Source organism: Acanthamoeba castellanii (genome assembly GCF_000313135.1).
Source record: "Acanthamoeba castellanii str. Neff unplaced genomic scaffold scf7180000084641, whole genome shotgun sequence".
In the NCBI taxonomy this organism is placed as follows: Eukaryota; Discosea; order Longamoebia; family Acanthamoebidae; genus Acanthamoeba; species Acanthamoeba castellanii.
The window spans coordinates 242,280-258,093 of NW_004457343.1; the positions used below are offsets into that span (position 1 = coordinate 242,280).

General features: G+C 59.2%; 7 protein-coding genes across 7 annotated transcripts in view; 4 read left to right on the top strand and 3 right to left on the bottom strand.

Moving 5' to 3' along the window:
- The window catches only part of ACA1_365220 (HEAT repeat domain containing protein), a gene marked incomplete at both ends in the record, with an annotated part of 6,249 nt that extends 229 nt beyond the window's left edge, over window positions 1-6,020 (top strand). Inside the window, 17 exons of the mRNA XM_004335929.1 lie at window positions 34-110; window positions 181-482; window positions 563-889; window positions 967-1,084; window positions 1,169-1,414; window positions 1,490-1,961; window positions 2,099-2,258; window positions 2,356-2,816; window positions 2,915-3,184; window positions 3,299-3,432; window positions 3,696-3,833; window positions 3,954-4,118; window positions 4,196-4,320; window positions 4,495-4,760; window positions 4,864-5,099; window positions 5,212-5,764; window positions 5,848-6,020. Of these exons, the coding sequence (XP_004335977.1) occupies window positions 34-110; window positions 181-482; window positions 563-889; window positions 967-1,084; window positions 1,169-1,414; window positions 1,490-1,961; window positions 2,099-2,258; window positions 2,356-2,816; window positions 2,915-3,184; window positions 3,299-3,432; window positions 3,696-3,833; window positions 3,954-4,118; window positions 4,196-4,320; window positions 4,495-4,760; window positions 4,864-5,099; window positions 5,212-5,764; window positions 5,848-6,020 (4,223 nt within the window). The remainder of the gene's footprint in view (window positions 1-33; window positions 111-180; window positions 483-562; window positions 890-966; window positions 1,085-1,168; window positions 1,415-1,489; window positions 1,962-2,098; window positions 2,259-2,355; window positions 2,817-2,914; window positions 3,185-3,298; window positions 3,433-3,695; window positions 3,834-3,953; window positions 4,119-4,195; window positions 4,321-4,494; window positions 4,761-4,863; window positions 5,100-5,211; window positions 5,765-5,847) is intronic.
- Window positions 6,021-6,188: 168 nt separating this feature from the next.
- ACA1_365330 (uncharacterized protein) lies at window positions 6,189-6,910 on the bottom strand (the record flags this gene model as incomplete). The annotated part of the gene is made up of 3 exons (XM_004335930.1): window positions 6,189-6,300; window positions 6,388-6,628; window positions 6,841-6,910. The coding sequence occupies 3 exons, from the start codon at window positions 6,908-6,910 to the stop codon at window positions 6,189-6,191; spliced, it is 423 nt and encodes a 140-aa protein (XP_004335978.1).
- Window positions 6,911-7,087: 177 nt separating this feature from the next.
- On the top strand, window positions 7,088-7,807 carry ACA1_365340 (uncharacterized protein; the record flags this gene model as incomplete). The annotated part of the gene is made up of 4 exons (XM_004335931.1): window positions 7,088-7,157; window positions 7,247-7,324; window positions 7,404-7,595; window positions 7,665-7,807. The coding sequence occupies 4 exons, from the start codon at window positions 7,088-7,090 to the stop codon at window positions 7,805-7,807; spliced, it is 483 nt and encodes a 160-aa protein (XP_004335979.1).
- Window positions 7,808-7,929: 122 nt separating this feature from the next.
- Window positions 7,930-8,550, bottom strand: ACA1_365350 (Ubiquitinconjugating enzyme subfamily protein; the record flags this gene model as incomplete). The annotated part of the gene is made up of 2 exons (XM_004335932.1): window positions 7,930-8,281; window positions 8,378-8,550. The coding sequence occupies 2 exons, from the start codon at window positions 8,548-8,550 to the stop codon at window positions 7,930-7,932; spliced, it is 525 nt and encodes a 174-aa protein (XP_004335980.1).
- A 199-nt stretch (window positions 8,551-8,749) lies between these two features.
- Window positions 8,750-11,258, bottom strand: ACA1_365360 (uncharacterized protein; the record flags this gene model as incomplete). The annotated part of the gene is given in 9 exon segments (XM_004335933.1): window positions 8,750-8,885; window positions 9,013-9,086; window positions 9,189-9,335; window positions 9,352-10,218; window positions 10,252-10,401; window positions 10,478-10,632; window positions 10,719-10,854; window positions 10,979-11,057; window positions 11,164-11,258. The coding sequence occupies 9 exon segments, from the start codon at window positions 11,256-11,258 to the stop codon at window positions 8,750-8,752; spliced, it is 1,839 nt and encodes a 612-aa protein (XP_004335981.1).
- Window positions 11,259-11,778: 520 nt separating this feature from the next.
- On the top strand, window positions 11,779-13,652 carry ACA1_365370 (polyhydroxybutyrate depolymerase; the record flags this gene model as incomplete). Its single annotated transcript, XM_004335934.1, has 10 exons — window positions 11,779-11,884; window positions 11,978-12,039; window positions 12,098-12,201; window positions 12,437-12,546; window positions 12,622-12,727; window positions 12,799-12,931; window positions 13,025-13,130; window positions 13,209-13,315; window positions 13,393-13,463; window positions 13,559-13,652. The coding sequence occupies 10 exons, from the start codon at window positions 11,779-11,781 to the stop codon at window positions 13,650-13,652; spliced, it is 999 nt and encodes a 332-aa protein (XP_004335982.1).
- Window positions 13,653-14,176: 524 nt separating this feature from the next.
- On the top strand, window positions 14,177-15,642 carry ACA1_365380 (PHB depolymerase; the record flags this gene model as incomplete). Its single annotated transcript, XM_004335935.1, has 8 exons — window positions 14,177-14,207; window positions 14,341-14,598; window positions 14,660-14,765; window positions 14,832-14,967; window positions 15,016-15,151; window positions 15,237-15,343; window positions 15,414-15,484; window positions 15,540-15,642. The coding sequence occupies 8 exons, from the start codon at window positions 14,177-14,179 to the stop codon at window positions 15,640-15,642; spliced, it is 948 nt and encodes a 315-aa protein (XP_004335983.1).
- Between the last annotated feature and the right edge of the window lie 172 nt (window positions 15,643-15,814).

Below are 15,814 nucleotides of genomic sequence, written 5' to 3' on the forward strand. Positions count from 1 at the left end.
ATTTTATTTTATCTTTTGTTCGTCCCTCTGCAGCGATCAAGATCTTCCCGTTCTCACACGTGGCGAGCCGCTTCGTGTGCATACTCGGCGTGAGCGACGACCGACCCGAGGTACGTACGGCCAAGCCGGGGCGAACTGTTGGCTTTGTTCGCTTGTTAACTCCAATGAACGCTCGTCCAGGTGCGGGATGAGGCCAAGCGAGGCCTGCGTCCGTTCGTGCATCACCATGTCGACATCATCTCCGACAGCGCCCAGCCCTATCCGTCGTTCGTCGATCTGGTCCAGTTCGTCTCCAAGCAGGTTGCCAAGCGCATGGAGGGCGTGAACGACAAAAACGCCCTGCCGTTCCCGGCCGCGAGCTACGAGGAGGCGCTCAGTTTCCTCCTCAAGTGCCTGCGCAACAACATCCAACGGAGCGGCCGCACGTGGCCCGAGTACCTGGCCGACCTCAGCAGCGCAGGTGATTGCCTCACGCTCTACCGGTACGTACCTGTGCGTGTGTGCGTGTGCGTGTGTGTGCGTGCGTGGTCGTGTGCTGCGGTGCCTCACACTTGCGATGCAGAGATCTGCTGGAGCTGGGCTTGGGTACGCGCGGTGGGCCAACCCTGCACCACGTCGCCGCCAAGTCGCTCTACGTCACGCTCTACCACATGAGCGACCAGCAGCTGGCCGAGTACTACACGGCCAAGATCGGCCTGTTCCTGGGCAACAGCAACCTGCTCTACACCGGCGCCCACGAGTCGCGCGAGATCATCGCCCGCATTATCGGCTTCTCCGCTCCGCATCTGCCGGCCGAGCGAGTCCTCGCCATCATGCAGACCTACCTGCCACAGCTCGACGCCAACGAGATCAACGTCGATAAGGTCGAAGCGGCCATCAACACCCTCGCGTACGTTCTTTGCATTCCTGCCCGTGCAGGCGTGATCTCTTGAGGCCTAACCTGGTTTATTTTTTGTGGTCTCTCAGCTTTTTGATCTGCCGAAGCCTCCAGTCCGGCTCCATGCCTCCGCAGTGCAAGCAGCCCTTCGAGGCCGCCGTCGGCAAGCTGGTCGACGTGCTCGCCCACCGCTCCACCCAGATCAAGGTTCGATTCCCAGTCCGCTCGCTCGGGCAATGATTGCAACGGTGCGCTGACCACTCGTATGCGCGCCGTGGCCCCAAAAAACAGGTCTACGCCGTGCGCGCTCTCGGTATCATCGGCCGGTACTCGCCGCTGCCTCTGCCGGAGGGACCCGCCGAAGGCCAGAGCGCCACCGGTGAAGGTGACGCCACTGCGCCCAAGGTGCTCACCAAGGGCGACCTCGTGAAGAAGCTCACCACCTTGCTGGGCTCGACCACGGAGGCCAAGCTCATCGAAAAGCTTGCTCTCGCCCTCGGCTACATGTGCGTCGGCGAGCCGGGCATTGCCCACAAGGTACCCATCAGTCCCCCCTTGCCGGGGCTCACTCGACTCACGACTCACGACCGCCCCAAATCCCTCCGCACACAGACGGACATTCTCAATGCGCTGTACGGCCTGGACAAGACCAAGAGCGAGGAGATCCACTTCAGCGTGGGCGAGGCCCTGTCGTGCGTCGCGTCGGGTGCAGCGTCGGCCGCTGCCAAGGATCCCCTGCACCCGGAGATCGACGACCCGCTGGACGATGACGACGACCACCACGACGTCAGCAAGAAGCGTGCGGCCGAGAAGAAGGCCCAGCAGCAGCAGCAGCAGAACGAGGCAGAAGGCGACGACAAGGGCAAGCAGAAGCCGGACGTGCCGGCGCCGGTGGAGGTGCCGTACCCGGAGGTCATGGCCGGCATGCTGGCCAAGCTCTTCTCGTTGGTGCAATCGGGGGCCAACCTGAGCCGCAACGCGGCCGCGATCTGGCTGCTGTCGCTCCTGCAGCACTCCTCCACGCACCCCGAGCTCCGCTCCAAGCTGGCCCTCATCCAGGCCTACTTCTCACGCCTGCTTGCCGGTAATCCCCCCACCCTCCGTCTCTACGCAGTGCTCTGTGGAATGCATGTTATGCGCTCAGAAGCCACATTCGTGTTCGCCTTGATGATGACGACGATGATGGTGATGCACAACTCACTAAGCAATCAACAACGACAGACAACAACGAAGTGACGCAGGAGGTGGCCTCCAAGGGCTTGGTCATGGTCTACGAGCTGGGCGACGCCGGGATGAAGCGGGAGCTGGTAGACAACCTCGTGGCTACCCTCGCCACCGGCAAGGCCAAGCAGGCCGCCGAAGTCCAGCGCAAGGACGAAACGTACCGCACCACTCATGTGTGGCGTGTGGCGTGTGGCGTGTGCGTGTGTGTGTGTGGCGAGTGTGTGTGTGTGTAACATGTAAATTTTTGTGCGCAGGGAGGTGATCCCCGAGGGCGCGTTGGGCGCAGTTCCCAAGGCGATGGGCACCGGCGGCCTGTCGACCTACAAGGAGCTCTGCTCGGTCGCCAACGAACTGGGCCAGCCCGACCTGATCTACCGCTTCCTGAACCTGGCGAGCCACCACAGCCTGTGGAACTCGCGCAAGGGCGCGGCCTTTGCTGCGACGGCCCTGGCGTCGCGCGAGGGCATGGAGTACCTCAAGCCGTTCCTCCCGACGCTCGTGCCCCTCCTCTACCGCTCGTCCTACGATCCCAACCCGCGCGTGGCCCAGTCGATGAGGAATATTCTGAATTCCATCACCGACGCGCGCAAAGCGGCGGACGAGTTCTTCGAGCCCATCATGAAGGAGCTGCTCAAGGGCCTGGTGTCCAACGTGTGGCGTACGCGCGAGTCCTCATGCTACGCCATCTCCGACGCACTCCAGAGCAAGATCTACAGTACGCCCATCACCATACAGCACCGCACACACCGCACACACGCACACACGCACATACAATCGCACGCACCCGATTGTGGCTCATGTGTCGGCTTGCAGGTCACGTGGAGCCGTTCTTGAAGGAACTGTGGTTCTGCTGTTTCCGGGTGATCGACGACATCAAGGAGTCGGTGCGCAAGGCGGCCATGTCCATGTTCCGCACCCTCTCCTCGCTCTCGGTGCGGCTGTGCGATCCGGTCTACACCAACCCCGACCAGGGCAAGGAGGCGATCGCGATCATCATGCCCTTCCTCCTCACCGACGGCCTGCACAGCCCTGTCAAGGAAGTCCTCGGCCTGACCATCGACCAGATCCAAAAGATCTGCAAAGGTTTGTGTGTCGTGTGTGTCGTGTCGTGTGTCGTGTGTCGTGTCGTGTCAGTGTATGCGGTGCGTTTGCATAGTGGCATCGTTAGTGGCGTACTGAACACCTGGCGGCGTACAGTTGCGGGGCCGTTGCTGAAGCCTCACGTGCCGGAGATCGTGCACGTTCTCGTCGATTCGCTCACGCAGCTGGAGCCGCAGGATTTCAACTACCTGGCGCTCCACGCCGACAAGGACTCGCAGCGAGTTCTCGAGGTGAAGTTTTTTGAATTTAATTTATTTCTCGCTGCGCACACGCTGCTCGCAACAAGCTGCATTGCATGAATATCTCATTATAACGTTCTCCACAAATCGTGCAGCAAGCGCGCGTGAGCCTGAGCCGACTTTCACCACTCAACGACACGGTACGATGTTCGCGCGGCTACGGCCACTCGCTTTTCGTTCGCTCCTAACGAATGTATGTCGCGTGTGTCGTGGGTGTGTGTCGTGTGTCGTGTGTGTCGTGTTTGTGTCATCAGCTGGACCTGTGCGTGAAGTACGTCGACGAATCCAACATCGGTCCGTTGGCCAAGGCCCTGCAGGAGCTGTTCGCGCGCGGCGTCGGTCTGCCCACCAAGTGCGGCACCGCACACATGATATCCTCCCTCACCATGGTGGTACGCATTGGGACCCAATCCTCTGCACAAATTCTGCTGTGAGTGGTGTCGCGCGTGCGGTTGTGCGTGTGCGGTGGCGCGTGTGCGGCTAATGGTGTCGGGTGCGTGTGCGGTTTGCAGTGTCCGCATGTGGTGAAGGGCGAGGCGCCCGCGCTGCTCAAGGCGCTGCGTGCTGCGCTCAAGGACAAATCGCCCATCGTGCGGTCGACCTACGCCACCGCGGCCGCCGGTCTGGCCCCGTTGACCACCCACGCCTCGCTCAAGCACTACGTCCTCCACCTCAAGGTACGCTCGCCACCCGCCACCACCACCACCACCACCACCACCACCACGCGCTGCTCACTGGTGGTGGTGATCTGCAGAAACTGTACACGGAGGGCGACGAGGTGGCGCATGTCACCAGCGCGCAGTGCCTGCAGGCGCTGGCACGCAAGGACGCCATCAAAGAGCACTTCAAGGTCGTCATCCCGCTGGTCCTGCTGGGCAAGTACGTGAACTCCCTCGCCTTGCATTCTTCGGACACGACACGACCAACGACACGACACGACACGACACGACACGACACGACACGACACGACACGACACGACACGACACGACACGACACGACACGCCACGCCACACGACACGACACGACACACACTAAGTCGTGATGGGGCGCAGGAATGACGAGTCGGAGGAGACGCGTAAGCTGTTCAAGGGCGTGTGGGAGGAGATCGGCACCAACAGCGTGGTGCAGCTCTACCTGAAGGAGGTGCTGGAAGCCCTCACCGAGTCGATCGGCGCGGCTTCGTGGGCGCTCAAGAAGCAGGGCGCGCTCACGCTGGCCGAGGTGGTTGAGAGCCAGTCCAACGTCAACGCCATCACGCCCTACCTGGAGAGCCTCTTCGCGCTGCTACTCACCGGCCTCAAGGGCAGGACCTGGAACGGTACACACGACACCGACACACGACACACACACACACACACACGCACGACACACACACACGACACACGCATTTTTTTTTCTTCAATAACTCAATGTTTCGGTAGGCAAGAGTGGGCTACTGGTCGCGCTGGCCTCGGTCTGCCGCGTGTGCAAGGACCTGCTGCTGGGCCAGGCGGCGGCGGGGTCGGCGTCCGGCGGGCCGAAGCTGCCGGCGCCCGCGCAGCTGCTGGCCACGGTGATCGCCGAGTGCAAGAAGCGCGACAAGGAGTACAAGCTGCAGGCCATCGTCACCCTCTCCGCCCTCCTCACCCTCTTCCCCGACATCGACGTCTACAGCCAGGTACGTTCACCTGCAACCACTCGCTTCCCCCCCCATTGGTGCTGATCTGTGTGCGGTGCGTGTCGTGCGCGTGTGCGGCGCTGTGTCGTGTGTGCGGCGTGTGTGTCATCAGGTGAAAGAGGAGATTCAAGATATTGCGGCGGGGGAGATCGAGGAGGACGAGGACGAGGAGGCCAGCAAGGGCAAGGAGCGCGAGGAGGAGTCGTCGGGAGAGGGCGGCGGCGGCGAGGAGTCGCGCAAGCGGAAGGCCATCCGCGAGAAGCTCCGCGTCGCGGCGGTCACCGCCCTGGGCAACGCCTTCCCGTCGGCCTCGGCGCCCGCCGCCCAGCGCGCCCACCTCGAGGCCCACGCCCGCTTCCTCGTCGCCCACGCCCGCACCTCCGTCGCCGTGTTCCAGGTGCCCCTCCTCCACGCCCTCACCCGCTGCGTCCGCGTGCTCGCCGCCCCCGCCAAGCCCGCAGCCGCCGCCACCACCACCGGCGACGACGACGCGGCGTCGGCGATGGACGTCGAGGGCGAGGAGAGCACGGGCGTGACCCTGAGCCCAGGCCTGGTGCGCGACATTCTGGACCTGTGCTGGCTCATCACCGGCGACACCAAGTTCCCATCGGTGCGGCAAGCCGCGCTCGAGCTGGTGCGCGAGGTGGTCACCAAGTGCAAACACAGTACGCCCTTTCGCTCCACGCCCGCGCGTGTCGTGTGTCGTGTGTTGTGCGTTCCTGACGTGTGCGGTGCGGTGCGGTGACAGATACGGAGCTGTTGGACGAGGAGCTGGTGGCCCAGATCAAGGCCGAGCTGGAACGCGCGCGAGCGGACACGTCGCAGCTGATCCTCATCCAGACCATCGTCACCCTCCTCCACGAACACTCGACCGCCGCCCCGCCCTCCAAGCGCACTCGCCTCTCGCCCGACGCCTCCTAAGCCGTCCCTCTCTCGGCTGTGTACAATTTCGGCGCGCCCAACACAACACGACACGCATGACACGACACGACACGACACACAATACGAGGCCGCGTGCGGAAGGGGAAGAAGGACGTGTGCGTGTGTGTTGTATTGGCGTGTGTGCGTGTGCGGGGAAAGAGCTGCTTCTCAGGCCTTCCTCATGAGCAGATAGATCCGGTGGTCCACGGTGATCTTCTCCAGCTGTGCGGCGTCGCCCTTGAGCATCATCAGCAGCCCTCCGAACGACACGAACGTCGACCTGGTCCATTTCACCACGCGTAGCGCTCGTGCGGTTGGTCGCACGACACACACGGCACACACCGCACACGCGCGACGGAGAGCGTACACTTTGGAGCCCTTGTCTTCGAGGCACTTGAAGACCTTGCCGTACATGACGTACTCGTACTCGTCGGCCAGCGATGCTCGGCCGCTCTGGTCGAAGATGCCGTCGTCCATCTCGTTGTCGGTGAGGCTCTTGGCCAGCGCCACGGTGAGCTTGTCGCCCAGCTCGACCGGGTAGATGTCTGTGTTGACGTCCAGCAGGAGCTGCATGTCGTAGCTCACGCTGCTGCACTCGAGCCTCGACACTAAAAGGGGGATGGGCGATGAGAATAAAGAGGCAAAAATAAAATAAAGAGTGAAGATTAAACGAATGAGTAATTGAAATAAAATATAATAATTAAAAAATCACACCGAAAAAGCAGCGATTTATGCACTCTTTAATCGATCCCAGCCGATCGTGGCAGAAGAAAACGAAAATCATGATTCTTAAGAATGCGGGGGGGAGTGGATGGTGTACCCTTGTCGAAAATCTTGCCCTCCGGATCGATGTTCTTCACCTCAAACGTATCTTCGAAGAAAGACGCCATTGTGTTTGCAAAGGCAGATGCTATCCCTTCGACGAATCACTCACGCAGTCGTGGCCTCCGCTCCTTCTTCCGATCAAGAAAAAAAGGACGAAACAAATCTTTCAATTCAGATTTATTTAGTGATCTGCAAAAAGAAAAGCCGAGAAACGCGGCTGATTATATCTTCAGATTGTAAGCATGCTGCGGAGGTCGATTGCGCCCGTCACCGGTGCTGGCATCCAGCCCGCCACTTCATCCTCTTGCCTGGGTACGCCTATGTGCATTGTACCACATTTCATGCCGGGGCGGCATCAATTTAATCACCCGCCCCCCACAATGTTGTTTCCAATTATGCAGTGGCGCGAACGGCATCGGCCTTCGTGTCCAGCGGATCCAGCCAAGGTCAGCCCATCCTTTTCAAGCGGAACATTCAAAGTGCGCCTCTTCCATTCACCACAATCGATTTATTTTTATTTTTTTATTTACTTTCTTTTAACGATTGGATGATGATTAGAGTACTGGAGCAAGGAGGCGCGGCAGTTCAAGGGCAAGCGACCAGTCAAGGTCATGTCCATCAAGCGCGCCGCTCGCCTGGCAGCCCGCCGTGCTGCCGAGGAGGCCGAGGCTGCCCATCTCGACTCGAAGTACGGCACCCGCTGCACGTCCGCCTTCCTCGCCGAACGCGTCCGCTGGAACGAAGACTACGGTGCGGCCTCCCCACCAGTTCTTCTTTTACTTCTTCTTCTTCTGCTTCTTCTGCGCGTACTCACACCAGAGGTGGTTGATGACGCTGCAGAGGGTCCTGTGATCTCCACCCCGACCGAGGAGCCCAAGAAGACGAAGAGGGAAGTGCCCATCGCCACCGGTGCCCAGGAGGAGAAGCCCTCCTTCTTTGCTCGCCTCTTCGGACGGTCCTAGTCTGTCTTCTCTCCACCGTCGACTGCGAACCAGAAGAACAAGAAAAAGAAAAAGTTGCTCTACATCTTCTTCTTCTTCCTACATCATCTTCTTCTTTCTTCTTCTTCATCATCTTCTTCATGTTAGGCCTCCAGGCAGTTCGAGTAGCGGCGTCCGTGGAGGGTGCCGCCAGAGAGGGCGACCCTCACGTGCTGCGCGAAGAGGTCCGGCGCGTCGAGCATCTCACGCGCGGCGAGGTCGTTGAGCGGCGACTCGGCGTTGGGGTGGAGCATGAGGAAGAGCATGCCCTGGCACATCTGCTCGATGTGGATGGCCGGCGAGAAGTCCTCGCGCAGGATGTTCAAGCAGACGCTGCCCTCTTCGTTGATGTTGGGGTGGTAGACGGGTGTGAGGCACTTGACGTTGGACCGGCCGAAGGGGTAGTCGGGCGCCACGTCAACGCGGAAGACGAAGCGGCCGCCGGCCCAGAGGCCGCTACGCGGTCGCACCACCAGGTGAAGGCAGAACAGGTTGTTGTTCAAGGAAGACGAAGAAGGTGAAGGTGAAGGTGAAGGTGAAGAAGATGGAGACGAGTGGGAGTTAGGGTCTTCGGCGAAAGTGAGGGTCAGCTGACCCTCACTGACGGCCGGCAGGGATTCGATGAGGGTCGGCACCTCACGCATCAAGAGCCTCGCCGCCGCCGAGCCTCCGCCAGAGCCCGCTGAGGAGGACGCCTGCTTCGCTCGCTGTCGCAACAGGTTCATGTCGATGTCGTGTCTTTGCGTTGATGTGGTCTGGTGTATGATAATTCTCATCGCCAGGCCCACACGCAGCTGCCGGCACTGCGCGATTTGTGCGCTTTTCACACAACGCTGCTATGGCCGTCAATTGCGAGAAAGGTGATGATCACCAATTAAAATGATCACCTCCACGTGATTGGGGTACAAGGTAGAGACTGCCTGGCTAGAGGTCGAGCTTGCCCCGGGGCTTGGCGGGCGGCTCATCGGTGGCGGTGGCGTTGGCTTTCCGTCGCGTCACCACCCCACGCTGCGGGGTGCCTTGCGCCTTCTTCTTCTTGTACACTTCTTTGTAGTTCTTTCTGCGCTCGGCCACCATCACACCAACGACCAGGAGAGCGAAAGTCAGCACATGACGACGACGACGATGTAAAGTTACGACGTAAAGTTAAAGCTCGACCGAGAGGAAGAGGTGGTGGGGTGGCGTACGTGATGCTCTTCGTCGGCGAGAACGGATCCACCAGCTTGCCGCGGTCCTTCGTCTCACGGAAAAGCGAGGCGCCCTGTGATTGTCGAAAGGGTGATAGTGAGCACCAAAACAGTGTGTGGGTTGCAATGGAACCACGGCCAGCGCTGGGCGACGCAGGGTGGGTGGGTGGGCGTACGCTGGCTTTGGCGGTGACGGGTCCCGTGGTGCTTCGGGTGGCTCGGCCGCTCCGTCGCACGGGAGACTCGGCCGGCGGACTCGCCTTCTTGGTGGCGGCGCTGGTGGTGTTCTTACGTGTCGCGGTCCGCTTGGCCGCCGCCTTCTTCTTTGGCGCCACGTACTCGTTCGTCGTTGTCGTCGTCATCGTCGTCGTCGTCACCCTCCTCAGCGGTGACACCTTCAATGTCCACGCTCTCCTCCTCGCTGGCCTCGTCGTTGTAGTCCTCATCGTCGCCGCCATCATCGTCGCTGGCCTTGCGACTCTTTGTTTTCGTTGTTGTCGTCTTCTTGGTCGTTCGCCTCGCCACTCTCTTGGTGGAATTAACCTTCTTTGTCGTCTTGCGCTTGACCACTTCATCGTCATTATCGTTGAACGCAAAGTCGCCGTCATCGTTTACCTCTTCCTCCTTGGCCTTGCTCGCTTCCTCCTCTTCGTCATCGTCATCTTCTTCCTTGACTGGCTTTCTCCTGGTGTACTTCTTGGATGGCGGCACCTTCGCCTTTGCCTTCGTAGCAGACGCGCTCCGACCCTTGCTCGACGGCTTCGCTTCCACCGCGTAGTCTTCGTTATCATCTTCATCTTCGTCTTCTTTGACTTCGGCGGTCTTCGACGCCGTACGCTTGACGCCCTTGACGGCCGCCACCGTCCGTCGTCCCTTCTGCTTCTTTTCCTTTTCCTTTTCGCCCCTGTCGCGCTTTTCCTCGTACACCTCTTCTTCATCGTGGTCCACCTCCTCTTCCTCTTCCATCACGATCGTCTTCTTCCTGGTCGTCGTCTTCGTTTTCGTCGCCTTCTCCGTTTCGCGTTCGTTCTTGCCCGAGGCGGGGGCGTCGCCGGCGATCTTGGATGACGCCGGCGGGAGGAGGTCCTCGCTTTTGACCGTGCGTCGGGCCACCCGCCTGGCCTTGCGCGGCTGCTTGGGCACGAACGAGCCGAGCGGCAGATAGAGCTCGACCGCGCCCGTGAGCGCGTTCTCGACCATCAAAGGCTGCATCGTGTCACAAGCGTTAGTGCTCGGTACGAGCAGTCGCACTGCGCGGCGGTCGGTAAGCACCACAATGGCGGCGAGATCGGGTCCCGGCACCCAGTCGTAGTTGTTGCGCTGCGGGCCGCTCGAGGTGGCGTAGGCCTTGCCGTCGCACCACTGCTCGAACGACCTGTCGTAGAACTCCTGCGCGCGCCGTTTGAGAACGATCAACACCGAGACTCACTTTCTCGAGATGCGTTGCAAGCAGGGAGAGTAGTACCTCGCCAAACACGGACTTGATCCGTTCGGCCAGGTAGTTCATGGGCTCCTCTTCAACCGCCGGACCAACCCTGCTGACCGGCTTGTCCCTGATCTGCTCGACGGCGGCCTCGAGGCTGGCGGACATCGAGACGTTCTTTTTGGTGTGCTCGGCCACTGGGAGAATGTGATGGTTGGTTGCGGAGGGAGGCGAGTTCACCACACGCGCATCAACAATGTAAAGGCACGAAGGCAGGGATTACCGAAACGGAAGCGACGGTTGAAGACCTCGATGACGTCCTCGGGCTGCAGCTGCTGCGGATTGGGTCCGAGCTCCTTCCCGTTGACGCGGGTGAGGCTCGGCTCGCCGTTTGCTGGGCCGGCGTCGCACACCCACAGCTGCGCACGCAGAGAGCGACACAGCCCGCCGCGGGACGGAGAGATGAGCCGCGGACCTCGACCGCAGTAGCTCACAAGCGCGGGCGGCGGTGCGCGCGTGCGTGCAGTGGTGCGCTCAGCGTACCTCGCTGTGGTCTACGTAGACTTTTGTCTGAACCGCGGCGATGTGGGGAGTCTCCAGCACGATATCACACTTGGGGTCTCTGTTCGAGGGGTGATTTGAAGATCAATGTTATGAATTTGAATCGGAAATGTTTGCCGCGCAGCAGCGTACTTCAAATTTGAGATTCGAGAGGCGAGAGAGGTTACCTGCCGAAGGTGATGAGGTTGTAGGCATCTGAGAGGGGCTCGGTGATGAAGGAATTATTGGGATGCAGGTACTCGAGACGACCGTACGTGGCCATTGTCGCCTCACCACTCATTGTGTCTTCTTCAAACAGGAACCTCCTCCCTAGAGAATTCGAATTCACCTCGATTGACGTTGGCTCCGTGTGTTTACTTTCAACGTTCGCCTGCCAACCCGAACGTTCATTTTGGCGGGAAACTGTTCCGTCGGCAGAAACTGGCCCAACAGCTGGCCAAGCTTGCAAGTGGCAGCGACGGGGGAAGCAAGGGGCAGTGGTTCTCGATCCCTTTGGGTGCATTACTCAAGCCCCACCACAACCAGCAGGTAGGTTGTCTTGGCACAATAGCCTGATGGTTCTCACGATGAGTTACAATTGCCAAGCTCTACAGCGTGGTCCAGCCCCACCCAAGACATTGACCGCTGGTCGTCCCCTTTTTCGGTCTGGGCGTGTGGTTCTCCGGTAACCATCAGTGTGGTGCAACACCCCGGTTGGGTGAAATCAATATTAAAATTGTGATACTGTCGTAGGGGAAATAATAAAAGAAAAAGCAAACGAAACGCGAAGAGCAACGCCAGGGATGAAAGATGATCGAAGGGGAGTGGGCAACCTCGCCCTGATGCTTGCGGCAAGTCTGACCCTTGTTCTTGTTGCCGTTGTTCTCCCATGCCAAGCCCAGAAGCTGAGTACGTCCCTTCACTTCCTAAATCTAAGCTCCCGCCCCCTAGATTGAGATAAATCCTAAAGAACCCCACCCAACTCACCACCGCGGCCTGAAGATGGCTACAACATCGATGCGAACGACCTCAGCGTGGTGGGCATCTCGTCTGGCGGAGCCATGGTACCATCGCCACCTCTCCCCTGTTATGGTGCCCTGCAACTCACGCACCCGCGCACAGGCGGTACAAATGCACGTGGCCTTCTCGCGTACGGTCAAGGGCGCTGGCATCATCGCCGGAGTGCCCTACTGGTGTACGTGGATCGAGCTCTCCATCCACTCTATGTAGCTATGCCCTTTCTTGCTTGCGATCTCTAAGCGTTGGTCGCATGCGGTGCCACTATAGGCGCGCAAGGTGATATGGATATTGCGCTTACCTCTTGCATGGCCACGCCCGAGTTGATCGACCTCAGCGTGCTATGGTTTAGCTCCGAACCCTCTGCTGACTGTCACTTTCGCTCATTCTTACTGATTGCCTTACTGATTACTCTCGTGCGTGCGCGACGATTATCAATCCAAGGGATGGCACGACGTATGCGTACGACATGGGATCCATCGACAACCCTAAGTACCTGCAGAACTCGCGTGTGTGGCTCTTCTCGGGCCAAAAGGACACTGTTGTCGACACTGGTGCGCATACATGCCGTCCCCGTGTGGCTCGTTCGTTTTGCTGGTGTAAACCAACTTACATTGGCCCATCCCTAGGTGTGGTCAAAAAGGCCAAGATGTACTACGAGTACTACATCACCAACGCCTCGAGCGTGGCCATGGTGACAAACATTTCGTCCGAACACGCCTGGATCACGAACAAGTACGGGCCGTTAGATTGTAAGATATTCGGCTTACACTGCCTTATCTCACGCACACTTCACATGCTGACAGCTACGGGAACGCGTGCGACTACCTGGGTGACCCCTACATCAACAATTGCAACTTCGATGCGAGTGGCGCCATGCTTCGCCACTTCTATCCTCAATCGCTCGTTAATCCTCGCGCTGCCGCCCTCGCCACCAATGTACGCCCTACCAGCAACTTTTTGTCACTCTGTGCACTGCGTGTTCGTTTGTGAGACCACTCACGCCGCGGACGGACTGACGGTGTACCACAGATCTTCGCGTTCAGCCAGCAGTACTACACCCCGGCGCCGCCTGCCTCGATCTCTATGGGCCAAACGGGCTACGTCTACGTGGCGACCGCCTGTCAGCAAGGCGCTCGTATGCTTTGCCACCACTCACGAACCATCCCAATTGCTTCAACAACTAACCCATTCGAACCCACACTCCATTTCGCAGTATGTAAGCTGGTCGTGGCGTTCCACGGTTGCGAAATGAGTATCCCCGACATCAAGAACGCCTACTACGTCCACTCGGGCCTCAACGAGTGGGCCGAAGCCAACAACGTACCGTTCTCTTACGTGGCGACCATAATGCTTTTTTTTACTCATGATCGGGTTCTGTGTGTGACTGTGGTGCACAGATGGTCGTGCTCTACCCGCAAGCGATCAAGTCATCGGACTTGCCCTACAATCCAAAGGGCTGCTGGGACTGGTGCGTCCAAACACGCACACCACGCCACACGACACGCCACACGACGCCACACGACACGGCACGACACGACACAGCGGGTTCACCCTTTGGTGCAGGTGGGGCTACACGGGAGAGGACTACGCCACGCAGGCCGGCCTGCAGATGGCGACCATCAAAAACATGATCAACGCTCTAGCACGCACCCAGTAGAGCGATGCGAGCGCTCGGCGGATATTTATTCTTCTCCTTCTTCGCGGTATGAAGGAGGACGATGGAGAGGTGGCCAGAGACACGGATAACCATCAACGCGACTTGCTGCCTCCCTCGACCTGTACCATGTTCTCCCCTCCCTTCTTTTAATTAATTTAGAAAAGGCGAACGACGAGGCCAGATATTGGGGGATCGTCGGTGGTTTTGTCCGTGGGGCTGTGTGAAGATGATGATGTCGAGTGCATGGCGTGGCCTTGTGGCCTTCCTGCTTGTCACACTACTAGTGTCTTGTGCCGAGGCTCAAAAACTGCGTGCGTTGCGCCTACGTGACTTTTTTCTTTATCGATGGATCGACTTACAATCTGAGCTCTGCAGAGGGGTACAACATTGATCCAAATGGCATTAGTGTGGTGGGCATCTCGGCCGGCGGTGCCATGGTACCCTTCTCTCCCGCCAGAAGCTGTGCCATCCATGAATCGGTGTTGAGTAGTATTATTGGGGGGGGGGTCATACAGGCCGTGCAGATGCACGTGGCGTTCTCGAGCAGCATCAGGGGTGCCGGCGTCATTGCTGGCGTACCTTACTGGTGTACGTCCTCTTACTCGCTCTTGCGCTCCCCATCTTGAGAAGCAGCAACCTCAAGTATTCACCTGGCGATGCGGTTTGCGTGCGGGGGGGGGGGCAACAGGCGCAATGGACAACGTTCTGCTGGCGACGACCTCTTGCATGAGCGTTCCCGATCTGATCGACCTCAACTTGCTCTGGTTCGTATCCGCTTCCTCCACACGCGAGCACCGACTGTTCCGGAAGCTTCACCCACTCATTCAACTTCACAGGGCGGGCACGACGTACGCCTATGGTGTAGGGTCCATCGACGACCCGCGCAACTTGCAGAACTCGCGTGTGTGGCTCTTCTCGGGCAAGAAGGACACTGTCGTAGAGACTGGTACGCACTGCTGCCTCAAGCACCAAGGCTCGCGGTTAATAGTTGGTGGTGATACAAACAGGTGTGGTCAAGAAGGCCAAGATGTTCTACGAGTACTACATCACCGAGGAGTCGCAGGTGACGATGGTGACGAACGTGTCGGCTGAACACTCCTGGGTCTCAGACAGGTTAGTACTTACCTGGTCTGTGTATTTCTCTTTTTTCTACACTGACGTCGCTGACCGCCCTCGCAGCTATGGCAGTGCGTGTGGGTTCCTGGGCGAGCCCTACATCAACAACTGCAACTTTGACGCGAGTGGCGCCATGCTACGCCACATCTACGCCCCGACCCCGCTCAACCCGCGCGCAGCCTCCGTCAACCGGGCCAACGTGCGCCTTGCTTTCACTTGCTCGAGATTGGCTCAGCGCTCAGCGCAGCTAACGCTGGTGTTGACGACCACACAGATCTTTGCCTTCAGCCAGAGGGAGTACACGTCCCTGCTATCTCCCGCTTCGCTTTCCATGGGCAACACGGGCTACGTCTACGTCCCGACTGCTTGCCAAAAGGGCGCATGTACGTTTGTGCACAGTGGAGTCCTCGCCTGCCTCAGAACAATGATGTTGTAAGACGCTCACCGCTCGAGTGGTCTCCCGTCCAGTGTGCAAACTCGTCGTGGCATTCCACGGCTGCGAAATGGACATCCCCACGATCAAGGACGCCTACTACGTCCACTCAGGTCTCAACCAATGGGCCGAGACCAACAACGTACCATTCCACCGTGCCTGGCGGATTCACGTCCTCTTGCCATTCTGATACCATCATCGCACTCCTACAGATGATCGTGCTCTACCCGCAAGCGATCGTGTCTTCGTTGATTCCCTACAACCCGAAGGCGTGCTGGGACTGGTGCGTGCGCGCCCCTCCGCGCTCCATTGCTCCTCTGTTCGTGTGGGCCTCACAGCCCTTCGATCAGGTGGGGCTACACCGGCACCGCGTACGCCTCGCAAGCCGGGCTCCAAGTGGCCGCCATCAAGCGAATGATCAACTCCCTGACGCGGCAGTAGAGTGCACCCACTCTCACCCCCGACGCTGGGTTTTTCCGTTCCATCTGCGGCTGATGTTGTACGCAGTTCGAACTGTATTCTACTTCCCTTCTTGTAGCGAAGTAGGGCAATACTGGGCTTCCTACTTTTAACTTTCGCGGAAAGGGCGCCAGCAGCGAAAATAATTTTCGAT